We start from the raw sequence: 14,424 nt of genomic DNA on the forward strand, positions 1-14,424 counted from the left end.
ACGACATTCATGTTTTGTCCGTCACTTGTCACTTATGTCCACGATTAGTGCAACCATTTTTCACAGTGATTTAAAGTGACGCAAAGTCAAACATTGGCAATGAGGTGTTGTCACTGTTGTCCACGAAACGCCAAATAAACTCAAAAACAGCAAATTGGACTTTTACAACGCATTACCTGCTATTTTGAGTTAGAATAGGGTAAAACCTCGACCCAGATATATTTATACTAGGTCTTTATGTTGAATTGCGTCTTTTTTGAATTACTTTGCTTATGTTGATTCCAATAAAATAATTGACATTTTCGTGAACGGGATTGACAATATCTCGTTACTAAGTAGCAGCCTACTTTCGTTTCTCTCGTCGGTGATTCTCAAGTGACTATCAGAGACTAAGATTATAACAGCAGCCTAAGTTCAAACCCTTTAAAACACTAATCTTCATATTCTTAAATTACTAGTAGGTGCATCACTCAATTCAACACATGCTCGTGCTTCAAAGCAAAAACAGCTTCTATTGATAAGATCAAAAATCCATCAGATAGTAGACTAATTGTCTGGGTACAATTCAAGAAGCAAATAGATCAATCAGTAAACTATGTTTGTCACTTTTCAGTCTGTTCCGAAGTATCTTCGACCAAAGTTCGTTGGGATATCTATTTCTGACATCTCAGTCGTCAAAATTGTCATTCCTGGGAACTCTTTGGAGAGACTGCGAGCACCTGAACAAACAAACAATAAACTCATCTTGCATTGACGCACATAAATTTATGCGACAAAACAAGGAACCATCTCCAGATCCGAATTGGCTTTGTCAAGCGAGATACTTGCTAATTAGCTCAAAATCATAAAAATCGGTGACATGACAATAGGCCCATTACCATTATACCCAATTCTAATATACCCAATGCCAAAATACCCGACGCGACAAAAACCCAATGCTAAATTCAATTTAATTGCTATAATCCTAAAATTATATCGGCCCAAAATTAAGTACACATTCTATAATTTAACATTAACTAAGTAAGGGGGTGGGTTAAGCGGTAAGGCTCTAAGAGAACTTAATACCGTCCGGCGTTACCTGTTTATCCCGTTTTTGAGGTCGAAAAGTCAAAAGGGTCAGACAAAAATCGGTCAAGCGAAGGACAGAGTAAGAGCGCTGGATTAATCAATTCATTTTAAAATGAATTGATTAATCCAGGCTTAAAGCCAACTCAGTTCTGGATGACGTCTGCAATGAATTGACATTCGATATTCACATGTCAACTTGCGTTCAGTGCTTAGCAGATTTCGAATCATATTCGAATCAATAATATTCAAATAATATGTCAAATTGTTTTCAATTAATTATCAAGTCCTTGTGTATTCATAGCAGCAGTGTAATATAGCGGGAGCATTGATTATGCAAAAACATTTCAAAACGAGATTCTTCTTTAGATTCACGCAAAGAGATACATACCCAGTCTTTCCAGCCATTTACTTAAAAATAAGTTGTACACAGTCGATCTATTCAATCGGCCCCTTGTCCCCCCCCCCCCCCCGGGGGGGGGGGGGGGGGGTGTATACCTCTTCCGAAAGCTTAAAAACAAGTGTTTTTATATAGCACATTACTGTAAAAAATTAACATGTGTGCCTGTGCCTAAGAGCGTAAAATTTATGCCTATGCACACTAAGCTGAAATGAGGGTTGGAACAAAACAGATGCTAGTCTTGACCTTCATGGCTGGCAAAGAGATTGAGTAACAAGATGTTTTCCTGTGCAACTCCATTGTCGAGTAACTTCTCGATCGCCTTGGTACATGTGTCCCCTGACTTGATGATTGGATACAACAGCAACACTTTCCTGTTGGCAATATCAGCTGGCAGCTTCAGGTAGCACACACTCGCAACTCCCGTCTCCTCGTCTGTTGTCACCAAAATCTTCCCTATTCGCATCGATTTGCAACATTCCCGCAATCCTTTCTCCATCGCTTCGCCTGAAATGCTAATTTTATTTCAAAACTTCCTGTCAAAAGAAATTTAAATAACACCGGGTTAGAAATTGTTCAACTATAAATAATTCCTTTACTCTATGATAAATATTAATTGTTATGTCCAGTCTCGCCTCTTTCCAATTTTGATTAACATTGAACATTACAAAAGAATTATCGGATCTGTTCAGTCACTACCCACATCCCATCGTTTAGCGAGCATAGAACTTTTACGACCAAAAACGTACGTCTCAGGTTTTACATAATGACGAGTTATATAAAACTTGATATTGTTAATTTGGGGTCCTACACGACACGGGTTACAGAATACAACCAGAAATCTAGGCTAACTAAAACAGAAAAGTGGTTACCTGATCGCATGATTGCAACTCCACAGTTTCCCGGTTGATGATAGAGACCCTGATAGGGGAAGCCATGGGGTGTGGTAACATTACACTCCACATACGGCAGAAGAGTCAAACCAGCTTCAACTGTCAACCGGATCTCAACATAAGTCACAACTTAGTAAAAATGAGACAAGCATGAATTTATTTGAGCCTGATACGCGTCTTACCAGTCTGTCAGCTGCAAAAACAAATCGATCACGTGGTGTTGTTCTGAAACAGAAAATATCTCAATGATTATTAAATCCTCAGAGATGCTCAAGCAATTGAATAAATAGTTAGATCACGATAAGGTGACCCCATTTTGACTATCCATGTCATCCTGTTCAGTATTTCAGTAAAATTAGCTGAACCGACCCACAACGATGCAGTGGACATGTGTTTAACATAACACCACAAAGTATAACCCAAAAATTTCCAATTTAGTAAAAGTAGCAGAAATCAAGATACCTAAAATCTGCAAAAATAGGAGACAAGCTTAGTATCTAGTTTTCGCAAGAGGTTCCCCGTTACTTGCAAGTTATAAATTAGGTAACAAGTCCTGTTAAACTTCACCGCGAAGTTAGGTATCTATTTTTCGTACACAAATTCATTTCTCGCACTGATGTTTCCATAATCCGCAGTTAATGTACCTATACTCCACAATCGCGCCTAAACTAATGCGCCCTTTTGAGCACGTAAAAGTGGTTTAAAGCTTTTTTAATTGAGCATATAAAAGTGGCTCAAAGCTTAATATTATACAAAATAGGGTTTACATAAAATTATCAAAATGTTTATCTGTTTTGAAATATAGGTCGGAAAATTTGATTTGATGTGCATTAAACCAAGGGCAACAAAATTATGTTGATTCGGCTATTTCATCAATAAACCTAGCATTCAGATAAAATCTGCCATCTTTAAAATGAAGTTTTTTCTGTAGTAACTTCTTAACTTCCCTTGATCGATCATAATCACTAAAGACTTCGGCAAAAAATCGCATAGGAATTGATTACTGTTTTTTATTAATTTTCTCAATGGAATTCATTCAACACTTTTTTCGTTTAATGACAAAAAATCTCAACGACAGATAAACACTAATATGAAATAGAGTGGTTTGTGGTAAATCACATATGAAATGATTTACAGTTTTTTCTTATTTATTTCAATTAATTTCAGTTACATCAGCAAATGAAATTTTTCATTTGAGTTTATTCAGTACTTTTTGCGTCTACTTTTTGGTGTCTTGATGAAATAGCCGAATTAATAACAGAGCATAAAACAAATCTTTTCTGCTGCAAAAAAAATTCATGGCACCAACCTAGAAATTAAGGACGTCCGATATTGATTTAAAAAACAACATTTTGTTGTCTTTGGTTTAATGCACATCTTAGTCAAATTTCACAACTTAAAATTCAAAGCAAACAACTACATTAGGGTAACTTTATCTAAGCCCTATATAGTAAATTATTAAGCTTTAAAGCACTTTACATGCTCAATAGAGTTACGCTCAGTGCAAAAAAATAGATACTTGAACTGTGCTGGAAAGTTTTACATAGCGCACGAAAAATAGGATACAAAGCTTGTAACTCATTTCCGGTGTTGAAATTTGGACACCTTTTCGAACACGGGTTGTGCAATTCTCTTCAATTTGGCCCAAAATTGCTGAAGTATCTATTTTTTGCAATATTGTCACATTTTCAATGTATAACATCGTAAAAACGAGCAAGTGTTATTCAGATCGGGCAGATTTTCCCGTGCTGATTTGGGTATACGGCGTTATGAATAAAAAATTGGCATCTTAATTTTTTATTTATTGAAATTCGTTCTACTTTTTGTCGATAATGGTGAACTAGAAACAAAATGTTTCGTTGAATTCCGAGCTGTAGCATTTCTAATATGCAATTGTTACTCAGTTAACATTTTAAAAAAACTGAAGATTTTCAGGAATATATCAGCCATTCGTGATACCAATACTCTGACCCCCAAATAATTCCTCTCAGAAAGCAGTTGTGAAGCAATATTTGAATTGTGACAACAAATTTGCCTCAGAGAGTTGGGTTTTGAGATAATGGAAGAAAATAGAACAGTATATATGCTTTGGCAGGAAATTGGAAAAATGAAGGAAAATTTGAGTTTTCTTACGGCCCGCGAGTGCTTCTTACTCAACGATCTTAGTGCCAAAAAATTTGCCTGCTTTTTGCGAATCTTTGAATTTTGTAATTTTCTGAAATCCAAAAATGCATTTTTTGACCGTATCGATTAATTGAATTTGGTTGCTACTCTGATAAACGGGTTCTATCTTCAAAAATCCTGCTAAATTGCAAAAATTGTCAGTTCTAATTATTGACGTCTTTGAAGACCAGTGCATTCATTCCCTGATTTTTGGCTTCAAACTCGTTTTCAAAATATCGTCTTTTGGAAAGAAATGTTACACCGACTTTGAGATGTTTGTGTTAAATCCAATTTGTGAGCAATTTGGCGAGAAGTTGCATGAAGGTAAACGGTTGACGAACGTTCACTCTATTATTTCGTTCTTATCCACTAGCTTACTGGATGATCAATAAAATTGGTTCATCTAAATTTGAAAATGAGCGCAATCTGAAAAAAACTCAGGCGACCAAAAAATGCAATCGTGTTGCTAATGAAGGCTTGACTTCACATCATTTCACGGCCCTTTATAGAAAACAAGTACTTACCTCAACCTTAAAAATTAGTAGGTATAATGTTTACTCCAAGTGTCATCCAACAACTATAGGTTGGACGATCTACACCCGCTCAATTTTCACTGAGAGCAAGCACTGGGGCTACTAGGTTGGTGACTCTTTAAAAGAGCGCGGAACCGACAGGGCTTTGCATATTTAACAGAAAAAGTAGCACTATCCTACAACATAATTCGCCTTGGCAAAATTCAATGATTAAATACAAACTGTGATACGAGGAACAAATGTTATGATAACTGTAATTGTCAGCTTTTCAAAATACTATTGTTTGCAGAGCGGGAACATGCAAAGCGGGAACCCCATGCAAAGCGGGAACAAACTCTACGCCAACCTGCCTTTCCTTTGTTATGTCCCTTAACCTCATGAAATAAATATCGCAGCAAAACATGAGTGGTACCATTTGTAAATCTTTACTGAGTAGAAACAAATCGCACAAATTTTTATGAACTTCTTTTTTCCTTGAGAAGATATGAGAATTGTCTCAGCAGAAACTTTACGGAAATATCTCAAAACAGTTTAGACTAAAAATTTACAAAAACAAGGTCATGCAACTGAGTGTTGACAAAAATTTGTATGAAATGTACCCGAAAACAGCCATTATTTGTATGTTAAAATTTATAATAAGCGCAACTATCTTCATTAACTTTTAAAAATAGGTCAAACAAAGGTATTAACCTCTTCATCAACTTTTATTAAACCTGCAGTGGCGCCCACATAGAAATATACTGTGAAATTCACATTCGTCAAAAAGAAAATTCGTCTTTTTTATCTATATTAATGTCGCATCAATGGTACGAAATCATTAACCAGTTTTATATGACTACAGCTACTCTTAAATGAACCAAATTCGAAACTTAGAAAGACTTGCAAATTTACGTACTTTGCAGAAAACTGCTTCAAATTTCGTTGTTAATACCGCTCCAAAAAATTCAATTGAAAATTCAATTTGTGTCCCATTGCTAAAGCATGCATAATACATTGTATGCTGATATAGTTGTTTGTCAAAATCCTCACAAAAAAAACTCGGCAAAGTTTGAGTCAAAATTAGATAACTATTTGATAACAAATAAACTCGCGAATGGAAAAACCTTGGACACAAACAAAACCTCACAAGCCACGGACACTAAGCATGAATGAAAACGGAAATTTTACTGTGCGGACGTTCGGTGAATAACCAAAACCGACAAAGATGCCAAAAATAAACGAAATCAAGGAAAATCTTTCATTTTACAGAAAAAATGTATATTTCGTCGAAAATTAGGCCAATTTTTTTTCAAAAATGGGGCGAGATCAATTTAACATCATGATTTAAAACATCAATTTTAAAAAAAACTATTTCTGGATTTTCCGTTCACGAAGAAATGACAGTTATATCACTACAAAACAGTCGACAGAAATTTCAATCAGTGTATTGAAAAAAGTTATCTTTTGCCAGAATGAAAAACCAAATAAAAATTTAAAAGTTTTTTTAATCGCAATACTGTGCTCAAATGACAAAAAAGTGCTACAATTCGACTAACGAAATGCTACTAAAAATTCTACTAACGAAATTCTACGTACTACTATTATAAAATCGAAACGATTATCGAAATACTTTTGAACAGAAAAAAATACCAATTCAAAAAAATAGTTTACTGAAAAAATAAAATGCCCCCAATCACTTTTTATCACAATAGACGTCTAAATCACATTTACTTTTTGAAGATATAATTTTCTGCATTTCAATTGATATTGTTGCATTGATTCTGAATGTCTTTTGGAGACTAATGACTAGGACAGAAGACCGCGCCAGATTTCGAAAAATCAATATTACTTGAAAGTAGCTTTGATTAATAGGGACGCAAAACCAAGTTACTCTTTGTCTCATATTCTGACCCGGGCGAGTCTTCAAAATACAATCACTATTTAAAAAAAATCAAACACCCACCAAATATTACTTTCTACATATAACTTAAATATTGCTTCAGTATCATACCTCTGTTCTCACGCAGCATATACATGCTATTTAATTTCAAAAAAGGAGTCTGCATAAGCTCATTATGTTCAGACCCATCCAACCCCACTACATCCAACCTATCTACATGCTTGACTAATTGGCTACCAAATGATGAAGAGACAGAAAACTTTCAAACATAGCTGGCAGATTGCCAGAAACAAGCCGCAATAGCTTTGTAGAAGTGAAATAAGAAAACATGAAAGGACAAGTCCTGACGTACAGTTCACAGAATTTTCATTGACTGAACAAAAAATTAGACCTAGAACGGACCATGAGTTAAATGGGAAAACCATTTTTAAAAAAAATCACTTCGAAAAACTTTTTGCAGTCTCAAAAAAAAACAGTAAAAAAGACAGACCAAAAAATTAATCTTTTCATTGAAGGCTGAGATGTTATATTTTGATTAGGAATCTGTATTAGTTTTCGCTGCCTCTATTAGCTGCTCTCAAATAACCTCCATTTAGAGTTACACACATTCACTTGACCTTATATCGCTGAATTAAAGTAAACAAAGGTCAATTTCGAAGTGAGGAAGTCACGCACGTACTTCAGTTGAGATTGCATGAACGAATGAATAAAAAGCGGCTGTGACTTCATATGGTTGTAACAAAAATCTTGACGACGAAATAAGAAAACATAAAAGGACAAGTCCTGACGTACAGTTCACAGAATTTTCATTGACAACACAAAAAATTAGACCTAGAACGGACCATGAGTGAATTGGGAAAACCATTTTTAAAAAAATCCCATCGAAAAACTTTTTAAGAAATCAGAAAATCAAAATCAAAATGCCACCTGTGAACAAAAAAACCAATAGCCAGGAATTGAAATTTGGTTCAAACAAAAAAGAGGTCTAGAATGAACGATGAATGGATTGACAAAAAACATTTAGAAAAAATCCAATCAAAAAAACCAAAAAACTAATACTCAAAGTGAAATTGCCGCATGTAAACAAAAAACCACTAGCGAGAAAGCGAATTTTGGTTCAAACACCGTTTTCTCACTATTTTAAAAAAAAAGAGAAAAAATTTCACGCCGCAAAACTACTCGCTTTTTCGCTCCACTTCCTGTTTCGGCGTGACCAAACTCACTACTCCAATTTGACTTCAAAAATCATGAAAATGTGTGAGCAGATCTTGAAAAAAAGCTCGCAATATAATTCAAATTCTGTGAATTGAAAAAATACCATAGAAGCGCAATAATAACCCCAGCTATCGCTGTGCGGCTATTACAAACATACATATTGTTTAAAAACCACTAATGGAATTTAAAAAATGCCACGTTAGAAGGCCGATCAAAATCGTTGTTAATAGAACTACTAGAAAAGACAATAAAAACTAACAAACGTTAATTACGACCAAAACTCGTTGTCTATATTAAAAAAAATCATATAATCAAACTCGATTCAGATAAAACCTAAACAAAACAAATCAACCTATACTTCATTAAAAAAGATATGTGACCTGTCCTCAATCGACTGGAAATGAGGTCGACAAAAAAGAGCAAAAAGGTGCGAAGTTCAAAAATAGGTTTCTATTTTTGAAAACAATTAATTTCAAAGTGATAATTCTCATTAGATGATAACTGAAGTCACTAAAATGTTCATTTGTATCTCCATAGGAAGCAATTGAGACCTGTCATTATCCAGTGTACGCCATCCGACTTCAAAAATAGGGTCAAATACGGCAAAATTAAAAGGTTCAACTATGCGAGAAAATGGCAGTGAAGCCGTTAATACCAAAAACTTGTCACTAAGAGCATCAGAAATGTTCATTTGTGCAATATTTCAGAGCCAATGGGACCTTACAATAACGTTATAATTTAAAAAGAAAAAAAATTCTTCAAAATGTACCAATATATAAAAGAAAATGTGAAACATGAAATCTTGCAGTGACAGCAGAAACAAAGCCGAGAAAAAATGTTGAAACTATAACCGTTTTATAGATTAAATTATGGGTCAATGGAAACAGACTGTGACCTGTATTTACAGAGACTAACCTACAAATCGACCAAAAAACTATTTTAAAAAAAATGGCGGAGCTGAAAAACCCAAATATGTCAGGAAGCCAATTGGGCGTGTCATTAATGAGACTAAGTCACGAGACTTCAAAGTAGTAACAAAAACAGGCAGAAGCCAAATTTTCACAAAAAACTTTACGACACCACAGTGTTCAAGGCACTATATTTATAAGATGTTATGTACAAGAACTGTAAAATCATCACTTGCGTCTCATCTGAACATCAACTAGTCTTTCTTACAAAAGGACTACAGAGAAATGACAAAAAGAATATTGAACAGCATATAAATCTCGAAAACTTAATCTGAAATTAACTGCCACGGTTTAGTGAAGCTAGCTTAAGTTTAATTGATGGGACTTGAGGCGAGCGCAGCGGGGAGGGGGTGAACTGAGGAGGAAGGGGCTGATGGCCGCAACTGTGCGGAGGACAACGGTGGGTGTTTTGGCTGCACGGGGCTCTTACGGTCTGAACGATGTGCAGGGGTGGGGATTGCAAGGGATGAAGTGAGGGAGGCTGATGAGGGGTCGGGTTCCACCTCTGAGAACCGCCCTTCGCACCATGAGTATAAGTCTCCAAAACAGTTTCTGTGAATGGCATACTTGGAGACTAGTGAGCTAAAAGGCTCTACGAGCACTTAATTCCCACTAGGCGCTACCTGGTTATCCCGTTTTTGAGGAGGAAAAGTCAAATGGGTCAGACGAAAAATCGGTCAAGCGAAAAATCGCATAAAAAAGACCGACAGGAGTAATAAAATTGCTACAAACTTCGTAAGAGAGCAATTAATCACACGTTCTCAATAATCGTTGGAAATGTGCTAGAGTAATTGAAAAGAGCTAAAAAGACAGCTTAAAGTGCTAAATACATCAAGAATTTTTTAAGTCTTAAATGGGCTTTCCATAATTTTTTTCAAAGAATCTTGCCTTGCGCGTCTACGATTTTCCCCCCAAGAATTTTGCTCAGCAATTTGCTCGATTTATACCACGTCGTAGATTACAGCTAACATGGAAGTGCGATCAAGAGTAAAACCAAGTATGAAAAGATGAACAACACTCGTACAATGATTTCTCGCAAGAAAAATCACTGAACTTTGAGCTGAAGCTGAGCATTATTGATAATCTTTAGTAGCAACAAAATTGCAGTCTAAGTGGACATTGATAATTTGACGCACTCTTCAATTAATGACGGCGCTTTATTCCGATACTTTTTACTTTGCTCTTTTGACCTTCACATTTTCTGCTGATTGCATAATTGTGAGTGAGGGACACTTCATTAACTGGTTACAAAAAGTGCTGTAAGTTACAAACTGCGTAAAAACTACTTGAAAACTAATTTATAGAATATCCTACGAAAAATTCAAAATAATTGAAACCGAATTGCCACCCATGGTCTGGAGAACTTCACTCAAAGCCCGAAATTTACAAAAAAAAAACGGTTTCTCAATGTGCGCAAGACTTTGAAAACCTGATGATTGCTCAAACCTTCAAAAAACGAATAAACAAATAGCCGAAAGAATACAGCGAACAACCCAAAATCTAATCCATAAGGAACAAGCCAAAAGAATCAGTAAAATTAGTCAAACTCCCTGTGCTGAAAATTTTTTCCAATATCAAGCTTAGGTTCGAAAATCGTTTTACCACAAGGTTTGAGAAAAACTTCAAATTCCAGACCGCACAACCACAATTTTCGCTCCACTTCATGTTTCGGAGTCACAAAATTAACAACTCATAAATTACAAAAATGCGGAGACATTGTTAAAAAGAACAAGATGTCATTATTGCCCTTCGTAAAAAGATTTGCCTCCAATACTCCATTTACCCTTTTCTCATTTACGTGAATGCATCTGCAGTAGCTGAAATAGAACCGTCGGCTACAAAAAATCCAGCTACAACAAATAACTCTGAATCGTTCCTACAAAATTCATCCAGAAAAATTTAATCAAAATACTTTATTGAATATATTATAATAACGTGTATTTCTCAATTTCACCGAAACAACGTGTGCAAAAATATTGACTAAATTTATCCAATTTTTCGTAAATACACACATAGCAATATATATGGCCACATGGACCCACTCTACAAGGCATTACAGGATGATGTTTACATTCAGGGCAGTTTAACACAGCACCCTCTGGCTCAATTCTGGCATCCCTTTTATTAGTTCCTTTAAAAATCAACATTTTCAACTTCTCAAATAATCGAGCTCTGACCACAATTGGAAGTAAGAAGTACAAAACTCTGAAAGAAATCTGCCAAACAGCATATCTTGCAGTAGTTTCTGAAAATTGGCTTTGCTTACGATCAGAATCTGAAGTTGCTTTTATTCCGAACAAATGATCAGTCAATCTCCGGCCTTTCCCAGTCGATAAAAAGTAGAAATCGTTCAATAGCAGCAAAGTGCGAATAACAAGCGCTATAATCCATTTAAATAAGGGTATAAATTTCCTCCGCGAACTTAAGTACTGTCTGTAATTTTTCAAACACTTTAGATTAATGCTAGGGCCTTCAAAAGGTTGTTGGAAAACGTCTATAATATAATTACATAAGACAACTTTTAGAGCTAGTTGTCCTGTAACCAATCTATCTCTCTGGTCAAGCAAAGTTAATCCCACAAATCGCTGACCAGGATAACATGAGAATCGATTCAAAGAGGCAAAATTGATGACAAAATCTACGAATGGATCCAAGTTATATCTATCCCAGTAATAACTCAATTGAGGTAAATGTTGAAATATCTGTTTAATTTGCAATTTAATAGCACCGTTGATAGCTCCAGTTAGTATACCACTGTCCCATTCCTCAATTCGAGATGCTAACTTCCACCCGTCCATTTCAGATGAATTCATTTTCGTTGAGCAAAATAAGTCTCAAAATTGTATTTGAGAACATGTATTATGAATGCCTTCATTGTAGGATATGAGCATGAAAAACAATCTGAAATGAACTCAATGAATTTTCATGAATCTGTTATTTCCTTAGTTGAAGAAATACAATGATTGGTAGGTTTCAGCCACTTTCACTTTCTTACAATCACGGTGTATACCCCTTTGATGGAACAAATATAATAACACATTTGAAACTAAATCATCCTCAAAATTGTGGATATGTGTCTTTCTTCAGTCGTGAAGCAAACTTTTTCTTTTCAATTGCGCGTGAGAACAAACTGATGTGTGCATTTACACTTATGATGAGCCCATTTGTGCCCCCCCGCCCAGCTTAGTGGGTACATATTGTTTGCACCCCCAGACACACGTGCCATATATTTGCAAATAATGATTTACTATGTAATGGCACGTGCTCTGTAACTGAGGGTGCATAAAGTACTGGGGGGGGGGGGGGGGCACAAACTGAGAAGATCAGTTATAATTTATAAATACTACTATGTGATGAAGTTGATGAATTGCTCTTACTTGTCTCTAATCTGCGTCTGAAGCTCTCTCACATTATTTGTGGGCTGAAGAACTTTGATTTGGTTAGAGCACCCGTCTAAGTCTCTGTCTGCAATCATTTATTACCTCAAAAATCGATGAACGAATTGCGGTCGTGTTCAGAACTATCTTATACAATTTGTGGTTTGCTGCACATTGCGAAAGAGTGATACAACAGTGTCTCGAAGACATTCAAATCGGGAAATGAAGTTATTACTAGCAACTGAATGAATTTATCAAACTGAACTGCACTGTGATATACTCTCTAACAAATTTTAATCAGGAGTATTGTTCATTGTGGTTTTATTTCCTACACTTGTTAACATCAGATCATTAAAAATTAATATTTCACCAATGATAGTGACAAGAATCTTATCTCCTCTTATCAATTTTAGTTCGAAAACTACTTCCACCCAGGGAAACCGAAGAAGATACTGGAAGTTATAGTTCGTGTGACGTCAAAGATACATTTTAAAATCTTAAATATAAACCGATCAACGTCTGGTCAAATGCTCTTGAACGACAGAGACGGCGACTCAATTCAACTCAGTGCCGATGGGGCTGTAGCTTGGATAAATTCACCGAGTTTGAAATTGCTCCTAGCTTATATTAAACAACTAGTTAGAGTTAAAGTTAGAGTTAAGACAATTTTGGTGTATTTTGCAGCCAATTGATTTCAGAGTAACTCATTATGACAAAGCGATTTGTCAAAGAATGGGATCCTTCCCAATCCATAGTCATTGTGACTCCAATTTAAGAACATAACCGACTAACGTTGGGCGAATTGCTCTCAAACGACCGGCGAGCGGTTGGCTTTCTCAGTAATTAGCCACTGTTTAGTGAGTCTAGCTTCAGCTTAATTGAAGGGGCGTGCGGTGAGCGCAGCGGATCGTGCAACACAGCGGGCGTGCAACAGTGGATTGGGGAGCGACGTAGGGGCGGTGGGTGGGATCAATTTCTAAGAACCGCCCTTGACACTAAGCACTTGAAGGACCACTAAACGCGATGAAGGGGCTCTAATAAAGCTTAATGCACACTGGCCGCTACCTGTTTATCTCGTTTTTAAGGACGAAAAGTCGAAACGGTCAGACGAAAAATCGGTCAAGCGAAAAATTGCATAAAAAAACAAACAGGATTAACATTTGCTACAAACTGCGTTTGAGAGCAATTAACATCGATTTCCTAAAAAGTGCTAGCTAAGTCATTTCTGATAAAATATTGCTATTATAATTCAGCGTTAATGAGAATAATGGATGATGATGTCACGTCACATAACAGCAGCTGAAGTGCGGCATCAACTAAGAGTTAAGGAAAGAGAGAGGGAGAGAAAGATTAAATGCGAACGAGAAAGAGAAGGAAAGAAACCTCAAGCGACAGAGAGAGAAAGAGAGCTAGGAATATTTTCCATAATGTTATTCGATTCAGCAACTTTTAGTTTTACCTTGTTGGTAATTAAATCAAATAGAAAAAAAAACTGATAAGTACAAAATTTAAAAGATAGGTTTCCAGATTTCGCAGTAAAAAAATGTTCCAGAACCATTTTTTGTCTCAGGAGTTCTGCCAAATAACTGAACTGCAAGACTATCGTTGGCCAGTAATGATCGTTAAACTCAGAAAAGGACTAATATTCAAAAATTTGGAATACAATCACAAATTTTAACAATAGCTTGCTTCTACTCAGTTTATTTATATCTTCAAAACCATTAAATTGTCTCAAGAGACAATTCATTAACGCTATTCAAAGCCTTAAAATGTTTCACTGGCTCATAAAGATCGATAAACCTGGAACATAATAATTTTCAATAAATTTGAAAAAAATTTAATTTTTATCAAAAAATTGATTAAACTGGAGTCAATAAAAAAGATAACCACTCCATTTAATCTAGAAAATGAACAGCAGCTCATTATCAAAC

At 35.7% G+C, this 14,424-nt stretch overlaps 1 protein-coding gene across 2 annotated transcripts in view; it reads right to left on the reverse strand.

The window, feature by feature from the left end:
• Positions 1-432: 432 nt before the first annotated feature.
• The window catches only part of LOC142344547 (uracil phosphoribosyltransferase homolog), a 36,923-nt gene continuing 22,931 nt past the window's right edge, over positions 433-14,424 (reverse strand). Inside the window, exons 2-6 of one of the 2 annotated variants that reach the window (XM_075396309.1) lie at positions 12,494-12,600; positions 2,541-2,583; positions 2,338-2,470; positions 1,712-1,972; positions 433-719 (exon numbers count right to left, since the gene is read on the reverse strand). In XM_075396309.1, the coding sequence (XP_075252424.1) occupies positions 610-719; positions 1,712-1,972; positions 2,338-2,470; positions 2,541-2,583; positions 12,494-12,591 (645 nt within the window). In that variant the 5' untranslated portion in view covers positions 12,592-12,600 and the 3' untranslated portion in view covers positions 433-609. Of the gene's footprint in view, positions 720-1,711; positions 1,973-2,337; positions 2,471-2,540; positions 2,584-12,493; positions 12,932-14,424 lie in introns of those variants that run through there. The other variant, XM_075396310.1, reaches the window with a different exon arrangement.

The sequence above is a fragment of the Convolutriloba macropyga genome, chromosome 8 (genome assembly GCF_964194025.1).
Source record: "Convolutriloba macropyga chromosome 8, txConMacr16.3, whole genome shotgun sequence".
Taxonomy (NCBI): Eukaryota; Metazoa; Xenacoelomorpha; order Acoela; family Convolutidae; genus Convolutriloba; species Convolutriloba macropyga.